The 13,516-nt window shown below is 37.2% G+C and overlaps 1 protein-coding gene and 1 long non-coding RNA gene across 2 annotated transcripts in view; one reads left to right on the top strand and one right to left on the bottom strand.

Annotated features, from left to right (window-relative positions):
* LOC144652361 (uncharacterized) lies at window positions 1-4,343 on the bottom strand. The gene is made up of 3 exons (XR_013570504.1): window positions 2,677-4,343; window positions 2,026-2,237; window positions 1-1,424 (listed from the first exon to the last, which is right to left on the bottom strand). It is a non-coding gene; the product is annotated as an uncharacterized LOC144652361 (long non-coding RNA).
* Window positions 4,344-6,732: 2,389 nt separating this feature from the next.
* LOC144652240 (uncharacterized) overlaps window positions 6,733-13,516 on the top strand; it is a 19,140-nt gene continuing 12,356 nt past the window's right edge. Inside the window, exons 1-9 of the mRNA XM_078512260.1 lie at window positions 6,733-6,757; window positions 7,630-8,899; window positions 9,983-10,184; window positions 10,435-10,739; window positions 11,237-11,288; window positions 11,433-11,977; window positions 12,047-12,334; window positions 12,432-12,719; window positions 13,064-13,366. Of these exons, the coding sequence (XP_078368386.1) occupies window positions 8,809-8,899; window positions 9,983-10,184; window positions 10,435-10,739; window positions 11,237-11,288; window positions 11,433-11,977; window positions 12,047-12,334; window positions 12,432-12,719; window positions 13,064-13,366 (2,074 nt within the window). The 5' untranslated portion in view covers window positions 6,733-6,757; window positions 7,630-8,808. The remainder of the gene's footprint in view (window positions 6,758-7,629; window positions 8,900-9,982; window positions 10,185-10,434; window positions 10,740-11,236; window positions 11,289-11,432; window positions 11,978-12,046; window positions 12,335-12,431; window positions 12,720-13,063; window positions 13,367-13,516) is intronic.

Genomic DNA, 13,516 nt, shown 5'->3' with positions numbered 1-13,516 from the left:
CACGTTTCACGGAAAAATGGCCATTTCACATTTCACGCAAAATAAAATAGCCATTTTACAAAACCAAGATAAAAGCTGTTTTTAAATTACCTATCGAAGTGAGGTGACCTGGGGTCCAGTTTCCAGTCGCATTTCACAAGAAATCACAGCAGTCATTTCGCAATTCTCACGGAAAAAAAGTTGATCCACGGTTCACGGATATGTAACCAATTCTCGTTTTACGAAAAGAAAAGGCATTTAACAATTCACGACAAAAAATACAGGCCTTTCTTTCATGGGTAACAAAAAACTATTCACCACCCTCTAAAACCCTTCAACCGTCAATTAGCTTAATAAAAAAATGAAAATGAAAATATCGTACGTTTCGTTACTTTATCCACACTCCGGTTAAATTGGTAATTACCATAAAAAATGGTATAATTTTGCCTTTTATGTATTTTCACTTCAGAATTATGGACAGTATGTGAATTAGCTTTATTAGTAAAGTTACTAGTCTCCCTCGCAGCCGTTTTTAGTGTTGTCACACAACGCTTCTCCCCAACCGTTACCATATGAACTAACGACAAAATTCGTCCGGCTCGTGAACTCACCAAGCGTTAGCCTAAATTTCAGACATCTTTTTCTGGTCGCGAGGGATTTCTGAAATTCAGGCTAACCATGCAAGTTTTCTAGTTTTCAGTGGAAGTAATAATCTGTTTCCTGAGATCATAGTTAGTAGAAAATATTGAAGTTGCTAAATTTGATAGTAATGATCAAGAGATCCTCTCTTGTCATAATTTCATCGGGTATCTAAAAAAATTAGGTCCACCATCCTGATATTTTAAAGGCAACATAGATGGCAAACAATATAAAAACTAGTATTTTTCAACTCAATACTTATTTAACCACATGAAGAGGAAACAATATTTTTTCGAAGCCGAATGGAAACTCCCATGTTAAAGGGCGGGGGATGCTCTTCGCCACTTTTAGATGTGTAAATTCCGATTTTTTTTATCACTTAGAATGTTCACGACGGGATGCCATGCAAAGAAATAAAAACAAAATCATCATACTGCTTTGGTGATTTAGATCGATCGTGCCTAGACTTTTAAATTCTTCGATTTCATAAAACGAACTTTTGTCTAACTCTGATGAAGGTGAACAGTAGTCACCGAAAATTTAGGTTGCAAAACAGATCGGCTTTAAAACCGTTTAATTTTATAAACGTCCTATACCGATCGCAATGGTGGTTTCATTATTTTCATAAATAAAAATGTTATTCAATTTTTTTTTGAAGAACATCCCCGCTCCTTTAACATGGGAATTCCCCGGTGGAAACTTCGTTCAAATCAGTTTTTCAATTTGGCTTTGTTTTTAACCACATTTCTTTCACTCAGGGCCATACAAATCCATCTCGAGCTCACTCCACTTTTCATCGGAAAAATCTGTTGAGTAATAAAACATTCAAAAATGAATATTTCTTCAAAACTAGCCTTTTCAGTTTCCATTTTTATTCTTTAATACATTCGCAACTGGCATCAAAAATAAATTTAGTCTTGGAAGACTTGAATAATTTTAAGAATGAACGGGCTAGTCACGGAAGGAAATGCTTTTCAATTAATGAAAAAAATAAATGTTGATAAAATGGTTCAAATGAATAACAGATGAAAATTCCTTTCCACTGTTGGTTTATAAAGGAATAAAGTAGATAGTAACTGCTGCTTCGGCCTCGAGGCCTGTTGCTACCGGTTAACCCTCCCCACACTCCCTACAGATAAGGAGCTATTTATAATCCTAGTTTGAGAGAGGCACCGTAAACAATAAGTGTCTTAGCAGAGAACGCAACACAATGATCCTGGCCAGGGCTTCACTCGAACCTTTTAATCATGCAAGAGTTTTTTCAACACAGTAACCATTCGACCATGCACTAAGCCTCCCATTGACATAAACATGACAATAACCACAGCAAAAGTTGTGTAAAGCAAAAATTAAATACTATCATCTTTTGTTGTTTTAGCGTTGAATGAATAAATCTCGCATTCTTACCATCGAGCCTTTTAAAGACAACTCCATATCCCTGAATGTCATCCTTTGTGAAATCTGTCAGATCCAGCATGGTGGAATCCTCGTTGCAAGAAAAGTAGGCTTGTTTTAAAAACCTACAGTCTTTTGGAGTCAGCGGCTCGTCAATCGTCAACTTGTCTTGGTCTGTGCTCAACGCTCGTTCAAACTGTTGAAAACAGAGTTTTCCTTGTGACCTATCAGAGAGTATTGACTGATTAGTGACGAATGAGTACCTTGCAACCATGAAAAATCCAATCGAAAATTATTGATTTTTTAATATCACTGAGGTAATAAGTTTTTTTAATAAGTTGTTTTCGCTTATTAGAAAGGCAATACAACTACAACATATGTCGTTTGAATTCTCTTTGCTAAATTTAGAGATGATAGTATCAGGTTAAGCCAGATTCCGTGTGGTTTTCCCCGAAATCTGAAGAGCCGGCAAGAAACACGGAAAGACAGAGGGGCGGACTTCCACACAACCCGACAGACAAACAGACAGACAAACAGACAGACAGACAGACAGACAGACAGACAGACAGACAGAAACCTGGCAACGGTTCAACGTTGAGCCATTTGTAGCCTTTCAAAATTGCGCAAATCAGAATTTGCAACTTCCAAAACTGATTCATTTACCAAGTGAAGATACTTGCTGATACGCGCTTTACGTTGTTCTCTGTTCTTCTCAGCTAGCAGCACTTCTCTCTCTATAGTCTCCAGATCTCCAGTCGTATAAATTAATTAAAGAAATAAAGAAAAGTTGATTTGTTATGAATCTTATATTTGCTTGATAGCCTGACAAACTTAAGCGACACTAAGATCGTAATCAAATCATATTATATCGTAGTTTCATCATGGAGGGATGCGTAATATTTATCGCTGAAATTCTCCTCGCCAAATCTGAGTAGTGCCTTTTCGAGCAACTGAAATAATAAAAATCCAGTTATCCAGTACATTAGGTAAATTTTCTACCTTGCAATGTAACGATCAAGCAAACTTTTGCCCACATACCACAACGTTTACAAAAAAAGGTACAAATAAAAGAAAAGAAGAGGTGGAACAGAACGTTTTTAAAAGCTTATCGGATTTATCACGTGAATGAAAAACTCGACGACTGACTTACCCCGATAGAACGCATTTTAAAACACCAAAAGCATAAAATCTACTGCAGATTTACTTCCATAAAACGAAAACAGCTGGAGTTCAATCCAACTGTCTGCCTGTCCTCAAAAACACAATGTACTGCCATATAAATAAGTTAAATTATAGATAGTTAAAAAACTCATTAATAATTCATAAATAAAATACCAAAGAAATTAGTGTTTAAGACGGAATCCACTAGGAAATCGAGTAATATTTATTAAAGTTGGACAAAAATCAATTTCCAGAATAATTTAAATCCTATTGCGTTATTTCCTACCCTTAATAAAAGGTAAAGATGTAAGTAATTATCCGTGATAACACCAACAACAATTTCTTATCAGAGTCTGAGAAAATGAATTTCAAAGTTTACAAGGTATGGGCAAAATCTCACGTGTAGCCATTTTGTAAATTCGTCTTAAGCGATTCAGTGGAATTCAGCGGAACTTCAAAATGTGTTTTCGATGTGTGGTGTTGTTAGAAAAGATTTCTTTTAATAAGATATTTGAAGCAGTAACAAAAAAGTTTGCAATAAGGTGGAAATTATTCTGGTACAACAATTTCTTATCAGAGTCTGAGAAAATGATATTTAAAGTTCACAAGCTATGGGCAAAAGCTTACATCTTTTAAGCGATTCAGTGGAATTCAGCGGAACTTCAAAATGTGTTTTCGATGTGTGGTGTTGTTAGAAAAGATTTCTTTCGATAAGATATTTGAAGCAGTAACACAAAAGCTTGCAATCAGGTGTAAATAGTTTTGGTACATAATTTTGTCCAATAACTACTCGAAGTCCTGGCGGATTTCCTCTTAATGAGTGTCTTTACATCTGATAAAAGCACGGCTCAAGTTTACATCCAATTTTCTAAGCCAAAATAACCTCAAATGTAAATCGCACTTGAGACAAACATTTGAAATGTTGCAAGATGTTGAGGACAATGTTTGTCTCGGAACTTGTCCGAGACAATTTGAATTGTTGTATTTAGGGTCGCACTTGGACACACGTACACAAAACTACCCGTCACTTGATACTGTGTTAATTTCGCAGCAAAAATAATATTCAAAAGGGAGAGACAAACCGGTCGCATTGAATCAAATCAACGCAAATTTTTGTTTCTACCTTCTTAATGCGAGCGTTCGTAACGATGTCGAAGCTCATATAAAAGAAAGCGAGCCGCCGTATAAAGCGGAAAATTATGAGCAAATTGCTGTGCATCATAATTCGGACTACGGCAACAGAACAGTTGCTCTGGCCTATACCGATCTTTCCTTTCATTTGGATTATCTTACGAGGGCTCTTTTCCAAAATAACGGAAATATTCGGTCAAAGACCGCTTGAATTCGTATTCATGACTAGACAGTAAAATGTGAAGCGAACAATTTTTTAAGGATCACTGAACTGATTGACACTTTTGTCACAAGAAAAACAATTTTTGTTTGTTGTTCGTAAAAAGTCCTGCGTTGAGGCAGGACGACGGCTTCTTTGAAGATTTGTCTCCGTGGACAAGTTTTTGTCCGCGTAGGGACAAGTAGGTCGCACTTGGCGTGGTCAACTGATGACAGGAATCTGACAATTTTTTTGGTTATCAAAATAAACTTGTCCCGATTTTGTCCCAAGTGCGACCCGGGTTTTAGTGCAAGAATGAGTTGATCTACATCAGGAGATTTTGAAGCCCTTCACTAAATTCGCAGTTCGTGTTTTATCAAGTCTAAAACACTCGGCTGCGCCTCTATTTTAAACTTGATAAAACACTGCTGCTCATTTATTAAACATTACCTAAAAAAGCCAACAGCCTACGTAATCATACCTTGATGACTATGCGGTATGGAAGCTTGTATTAAATTTTTTGAGCCCAGCAACTGAAAACACTGCGCTTGTGTTGAGTGACAGCGGAATCCTATAGATAAAATTCCAGTGAAATCTTCAATCGTAGGAAATGGATATTAAATACTACATACCCAACAAGCAAAACAAAGGTCCATCCAACCGAATTCTAAAGACTCAAAGGCTAAAGAAACGAACTAATTTCAGTTTCCAACGAAACGGGCAATATCAGGAATTCAGCACGGGATCCAGCCTCTTTCGATTATATGGTTTATGTTTATACGTTTGGGATATATTGTATCACCGAGACTAAAAATAAATCACAATACACCTGCCTCCCGACAGATGTAAGGTTTATACACGTTGTTGTTAAAAGAATGTTACCAATAATGAAGTGAAGAGGCATTTTCGAAACCAAAAGCTAGCTATTTAATTCTTTTTCGGCCTTTACCCTGGAGGATTGAAAGCAAAATGACAGTCAGAATGAATTATATGAAATAAGCTTGGGAGAAACTTTGCAAACTAGTACTTGTTCAATGAATTCTATCGGCTTTTAGTAGAGACAAATGAAGGCTAAAAAGGAAAACATTATCTGTCCCTTTGCCTCTACGAAAATTGGTCTTTCAGGAGATTGCCAAAATATAAATAGCAACGTTATGCAAAGATTTTTCGTATCCTTATAGAAAACATATGAAAATAGTTATACTGGTTTGAAAGAAATCGAAAAACAGAAAAAGTGTTATGTTTAAAAATAATTATACCATAACAGAGAGAATTCTCTCTCGTTGATTGGTCCAAATTTGTGGTTGATTAAAGTATAGACCATGAAAGTGACGTCAGATCACGCCACGCCACGCACAGGCTAGAAATGTGTCTGGTTTCTATGAACGAAAACGAATTTCATCAAGCCGGCTCATAATCTGGCCGGCGTTTTTTCGTTTTGTCGGTAAATTGTTCCAGACCCACGCGGCCCAGCCGGCTCCTTAGTCACGGTCACGCAAGATTTGATGTTAACTAGCGATCACTCCTTTAACATGGACACTTTTCTCTCTATTTAGAGTGAAATATATATTTTGTATATAGTGTTTTACCAAAAGAGAGGGCTGAATAATCACATAAAGCGAAACCAAAGACCGCTTGGATATGTCCACGCTATTAAAAACTACCTCTACGTGAGACCCATGGAAATTCATGCCACGCACACTCCGTGGCTCACGCAAACACGACTTGTGGTTTCTCAAGTTGCTTTTCTAAAGATTTTTTACTGTGTGGCGCCCTGCCTATCTAACCAAAGAACTGAAAGAGGTGGTCAATCATTAACCGCACGGTTACAAACTGCTTGAAGTTTCTTGTTTTAACTAAAGATTAAGTCAAAGTAAATCAAATTATGAAGTCTAAATGCTATACGTTTGCCTTACGGAAACTCACAGGGACATTTATGCGGAAATGAATAAAAATGAATAACAACCATTTTTGCAAAACGTCTATTACCCAAATTTCCTCCAATGAACAGCAACTGTGTTGTTGAAAGTCGATAGACGCATAATCTCAGTTCATTAAATGTTGCTGGGCGCAAAATTAAAGTGACATCTTTTGACATGACAAACGTCAAAATGGAAATGAATGCCAGGGTCCTTTATCTTCTTATCAGTTTGCCAGTTTGTATGTTCTTTGCGCGCCACGAAGCGCTTGACGCACTTTGGTGCAGACACGATGTGCCGACAAAAGATAAAGCTTGCATGGATGATAATAATGGTATGAGAGTGTTTCAACCTTTTTAAGCATAAGCAACTGACTAGACATTCTGTATCTGTTCGCAGTTCATACTGCAATCACCGCTTGTTTTAGATTTGAAATAATTTTGAAAATAATTAAACTGAATAATATATACCATTGGAAAGTAACGGCTTGAATATTTTAAAAATACAGAACTCACAAGATTTTCCCAAAACAGGAACAAGTTTTAGTGTCATACATGTATTTTGAATATATCATTCGCTTACCACATTCTGTAGGTAATTTTTATTCATTAGTAAAAAAAAAATTGTAAAGTGACCACTGCCTGTAATATCTAAAACAGTTTTTCCTCGAGTAAACAAAAACGGTGGGTTCCGTAAGTACTCAAAACACATCAGTTTTAATGAAAAAAGGTTGGTAAACGAAACTAAAATTCTGAACTCGTTGAGAATTTCATTATTTTTGGTTAGTTAGTTTGGTAAGTTAATTTGGAGAGATGAAATTTTCGCGCGTGCAACTCACGATCACTTTCACGCATATTATCTGGCCCTTTATCCAAAAACCGTGAAAATAAATCGATTTGCGTTTTAAGAAAATATGGTTCAAACTGCAACCTCTTCGTTCTCTTCTAAGATTACATCCTGTAATTAGTATTACACACACCTGCTGCTATTTGCTGCTGCTTATGACGGAAAACAGTAACAATTCAAGACTTGAGTCATTTTAAAATCATGTTTTAACCTCAATGAAACGATAGCTCGCTTTAATACTAAGAAAATTTCAATTACTTTATAGCAACAGTGCCATGGAACTGGTTGGATGCATAAATTGGACGTTTCAGGAAATGTTATCTTTCAAATACTAACTATTGAGCGTTTTTGTTTATTTAGGGAACCCGCAGGCTGGAGTCAGGAGCTAAGCTCGTTCGACTCTTGTACAGTAACGGGAAAGAAATTATAATAAAATAAGAAAGAAACGAAAACATTTTGATTGCGGATGCCGTTTCCAGAAGCGGTGATAAAATTTAATTTTTGATTTAGTTCATAAAGGCCAAAAGTAACAGTAATTACTATTAGCCAAATAGGCTCGCCTTTATAAAAAAAGAGAGATGAAGAACAAGTAAGTGCCGACAATTGTCTAAAAAGTTTTCAATTATACGTAATTTAATTATTGTAGGCTTCTACAAGATCATGTTCTTTACAAAAATACTGGCTTTTTCGGGGCGAGTGGACCTCACAGAAAAAAGGCCTATTTCATGATTGGTCGGTTTCGATCCGAACGCATGAATAGGTTTAGTTTGTATTGCGATTTTCTAAAGTTGTATGGTTAATTGTCGTGTTCAGTTTGCTAAAGATACAAACCTTCATTTTTGTAAAAATAAAGTGAAATCGACATTTGTAAAGTTTTATCTAATTCAGCTTCTCATCTGTAAATTTTAAAACTTCAATAAACTATCTATCTATCTCATTTGCATGAAACAAACATCGGCATACATCTGTTTTGATTGGCTCGCATCGGTTTTGATTTGGTCGTTTCAAACAGCACGTCAAAAGACGATGTCAAAAAAAAGCCGCTATGTAAGTAGCACTGAAAGCAGGTGTAAAACTGTACCACTGGGGATGTTAATCATTTCCATTGTTGAAGTAAATAAAGACTATTTCCCTTTATGTCTAGCATTCTAATGATACTTTGTGACAAAATGCAGTAATTTCCCGATTACCTTGAGCTAAAGAGACAAACTTAGCTCAATAATTTACACGTGTAGTGTTAAATGGTAGCCTTTCTGCAAAATACCAAACGTCAATTGGTTAATTGTTGTTCGCTTTCTTGATATACACTTTTTCTCAGAGGATGGTGTCGATGTTTAATTTGGGAATACAACTCTTTGCTGAAGTACTCGAATAATTAATACCATTTGACAAATTTTCACTGCATTTATTAAAAGTAACATGAATTATGAATCATTATCTTTGGCCATTTTTATCCAGCTTATTTATCAAAATGTAGCTTGATGTTACAGTATGGGCTACAATTGCGCAGCAAATTGAATTAATTTCTAACAACCAAGTATGATTGTTGCACTACATTTCATTTCGAAAACTTGCTATATTATTTTTTATCCACAGACTTATGTTAACACGATCGTCCTAATAACAAAAGGTAAGTCATCTCTTTTGTTATTACTAACAAAACAAAATTACAATAATCACTCAAAAGCTGTTCATTCAGGAGAATTCAAAGAAATCATTACCCCCACTTTACTTCAGTCAGGCGATGCTCCGGATTTCCACTGACGCGTAAATATTTACGTACGTAAAACGTGCGTAAAAAAAGATACGTAGGCAAATTTCCACTGTCGCGTAAAAAGTAATAAAAAGCGTTTCCTTCTTACGCGCGTTGAACGTGCGTAAATGCCCGCCATACTGAATTATCAAGTTGGTGAATAGAGTGCGTGATTGTCGGCCATATTGGAGAAGTGAAACAATAAGTTGTTTTTCCTTTGGGAAAAAATCATTAACATTTTTATGCAAATATCTTGTTGTTTGACTCTTCCAACATGGCTGCCATGAAAACACTTTGTACCACACGCTAGAAAAAGAAATGCGTGAATATGAACAAGAGGCATTTTATAAATACTTCCGAAAGACACCATCAAGTAAAAGAAGATTTGAGGCGACCTTCCCGGATTCCCGGTTCAAAGCCTACGTGACCTGACGCCAGGCGTTTTCTTTCACTACTGCGTTCGTGTAATTTGGTTCTGTAGCCAGTTCTATAGATTATTTCTTGAAATGTTAAGACTTTCTCGATGAGAAGTGTTTTTACATCTGAATGTTTTCCCAAGTAAATCGATGGGCGATTTAAAACAAAATGGTTTTCCAAATGGTAAGTGGTGTCATGTGACGAAATCCAAAAGTATGATTGGGTAAATCGTTGCGTAACCGCAGACAGCCGCGAAAAAAGTTGAACTCGGTTCAACTTTTTTCAAAACCCCCAAAATCGCTACGTGCGTAAACGTGCGCGTCACGTGCGTAAATACCTGGAAAAAAACGTGACATTGGAAATTGGACAACGTAAATTCGACGCACGTAATCGCGCGCGTAAAATTTCATTTTACGTACGTTTATAATTTTTACGCGCGTTAACGGGCGTAAACAAAAACGCGACAGTGGAAATCCACCTTTATGTTGCGTCCATAAACCCATAACGCAAAAGATGATCCTGTATTACGTTTATTTGTTAAAGGAGACAACAGCTGCCACGAGAAAGATTGGCAAATCAGCGTTAGTCGACCACAATGGACAAACTGCTTAACGGGAAGATACCTCAACGGTTTATGGAGGGAAAATAATATCATTAAGAGAGGGAGATGTTGCGGTTCTCCACACGAGTACAAAAATGACACTCAAGACTGTTTAAAAGTCGATTGGAAGTCTTCATTGAGCAGGTCAGTCAAATTAGCCTGGTCGTGTGATTAGTAAAACAAGTAACGACCAGAAGGGAACGAAACATGTCTTCTGTGATGGGCGCGTAGTGGATTACATACTTCACTTTTTGTTCCGTGTTGTTAAAGCACCTTGTGCGAGTTTTCATTACTAATTGCAAACTAGAACCAAAGTGAATACAAAAAAACACGTTTAGATTTAGTATAAAAGCCGAACTTGGATGGTAATTGCTTCGACATCCTTTTATATTAGAAACGACAAATGGGCTTCCTGTCCAGAAGGGTACTTTCTAACAGGAGTTTACCATTCAAGCAGCACGTTGCTGAAAAATATCCAGCAAGCACTATGTTGCAGGCCTAGGAACTTCCAAAACATGAACATGGATTGCTACATCGAGAGTGTGATGACATCATCAGCTAAAAGAGGTTGGAGTAAGTGTTGGGGAGATTTGTACTACGTGGTGGGTGTTTACAGAGGCGGCTGTTTTTACTGTACCGAGATGATTAGATGCTGCAGAATGCTACCACCTGTTACACATAGCGGGATGAGATCACCAGGTACGTACATGCCTAAATATGTATCAAAATTTACAGTATCTGTTATCTAAGGGTTACGCCTCGTCACTAACTATATTGATTAAACAATGCATAAATATTAAGTAAAAAAATGAATTTTCAATCGAATTGCGATCACTCTGGGGAACGAGGTTGATAACAGGTTGTACCGCTGGTCTTTGAAGGAGATGGCCATAAGTTTCTTACGGCTGAAATAAGCGAATTCATATTTAAACAGTGTAATTGTGATGCAAGATTACAACAGAAGAGTTTAGAGTATGTTTTTAATAAGGAAGATTCACCCAAACAGAACAAATTGAAAGCGCGTATTAGACTCCATGTCTCTGATTGCTGTGAGTATGCCCAAAATGACCACATATGGTTCCCCTTTCCTGCTCTCTGGAAATTATTTACGTAATTTCGTGTGCATTGTGTAGTGTAGTGACAAATAAAACGTTCAAAATAAAAGAAATAGTTCCTTTCTGCTCCTATGTTTTCAGATATGGTACTTCTTGGCCACTGGCTTCTAAACGGCGGGGACAACCTTGTAAGGTTGGTGGCGATCCGTTAAAACTCGGAATAAAATCTGCCGTGTTTCATCATTGGTTGCTATGGATTTTTATTCAATGGAAACTGTTTCAGTAGACAGGTATTCGATAGAAGCTTTTATTGGAATCACGTTTCCTTTTATTTCAGATTTAGCAGTTTGCCATCATTTACCGTAGGACGATGTCCGAACAGCAAAGCAGTTATCTTCAACCAAACAAATTCCTTTGCTAGTACACCGATTATCATTATTAACAGCAGGAGTTTTACTATTGCCCTTTGGATAAAACAAAAAAAATGTATCCCCGATCAGTTTGGAGCGATTTACAGTGACTGGTTTAGTCCGTGGCAGTTTCTTCTAAGCACAAGGAATAAAAAGATCCAATTTCATCACCATCAACACAACGCTCAAGCACAATGGTGGTTCATAGAGAGTTCCAATGTTTCTTTGGACATGTGGACACACGTGGCTCTTACCTGGGATCACGTAACTGGTTCCGTGTTTATTTATGTTGATGGAAAAAAAGTAGGGTACAATACATTTACCCCTGGGGCCACTTTCTATCAACCTACAGGGAGGCGATATCAGATTGGTAACGACGGTCACTGGAACAATCACCAGTTCTTTGGATCAGTGATGGATCTCTATGTCTTTGGTGCTGCCCTCTCACTCGATGAAATCAACAGACTAAGAGGTAAGCTTTAACACTGTACTCTGAAATTAATCCTTGAAAACAAGCTGACTAATCAAAACGTATTCTTAGGCGTTCCTGTTATCGCAAACACGACCAAGGTAGTACCAGGAGGGACCGTTGTTGTCGCATGGCAACCACCTTTAGAAGGGGCGTGTCCAGTTGAAAAATACACTGTGTACTACAGAAAAGTGATGTCATCAAGCAAGTGGCACTTAGCATCCGTGAGCAGAAATACAACCAGTTATACGCTTCATCTTAAATGTGGAAGCGAGTACGATGTCACCGTTACTTCACTGAGTGGATATGGCGAGAGTTTATTGAATGAAAGCAAGATATGGAACTTCAAAACAAGTGGAGGTAACGATAGCACTACGGGTAGTACTGTTTATTGAAATAAATAGTTAAAGAAAACAAGATGGTTTCATAACCAATGTTCTTCCAAACATCTTCTTAGGCATTCCTGTTATCGCAAACACGACCAAGGTAGTACCAGGAGGGACAGTTGTTGTTGCATGGGAACCACCTTTAGAAGAGGCGTGTCCAGTTGAAAAATACACTGTGTACTACAGAGAAGTGATGTCATCAAGCAAGTGGCACTCAGTGTCCGTGAACAGAAATACAACCAGTTATACGCTTCATCTTAATTGTGGGAGCGAGTATGATGTCGCGGTTACCTCAGCGAGTGGATATGGCGAGAGTTTATTGAAAGAAAGCAAGATATGGAACTTTAAAACGAGTGAAGGTAAGACTGAGTTAGGAATTGAATTAGGACATTGATAGTATTATTGGTGCAAATTTGTAGCAAGGTGCAATTATTCATAAATGATGTTCAAAAGTAAATGTCTTTAATAGTCGAGTTATAACGAGTGTGGAATTATTATTTCGTTGTAGCTAACCACCTTCCTTACATATTCCGAGACATTTTGTTGTTGTTAATATAAAAATAGCTCTTTTAAAAACTAATATATCTTATGATTTTAAAATCAAGTGGTGCTAACTTGCATGCATGGATTCATTTAATGTCTTAATGAGAACATTCTCATCAGCCAACTTATTATATACCTTCCTAAACGTTCTTCATTGCAGCTGTACCTTCCCCTCCCGTCATAAACAGCAAAGAAACAGAATCACTCACATGCAATGTGAACCTTACCTGGAGTCCTCCGGATGACAACGGGTGTCAACTGACCTTGTACTCGATATACTATCAGCAGATTCAACCACAAGTGACAGGGGCACACTGGCACCAAGTTAATGTCATGGACATCATGAAGACTAGACTTACTATATCGTTAGCATGTGACAAGCAGTATAAAGTGGAAATGTCGGCCTGGAATAGGCTGGGACAGAGTGACAGGTCGAAACCATGGATGATAAAAACGAAATCAGGTACCGTTGCAAGTTTTGTCTCTTGTTCGATGACGATTTCAGATATGAGCGGTTCCAACTTCAAGCAATTGCTGACTTGGCAGAGCAAAAAAATAGGGTAATTGGGCTATTTCTAATTGATTTTACTTCAGTTAAACAAATTATTTCGGT

The sequence above is a fragment of the Oculina patagonica genome, chromosome 4 (genome assembly GCF_052425735.1).
Source record: "Oculina patagonica isolate OP01 chromosome 4, crgOcupat, whole genome shotgun sequence".
Taxonomy (NCBI): domain Eukaryota; kingdom Metazoa; phylum Cnidaria; class Anthozoa; order Scleractinia; family Oculinidae; genus Oculina; species Oculina patagonica.
The sequence above is the reverse complement of the archived record's forward strand: the minus strand, read 5'-3'. Positions and strand labels throughout refer to the sequence as shown.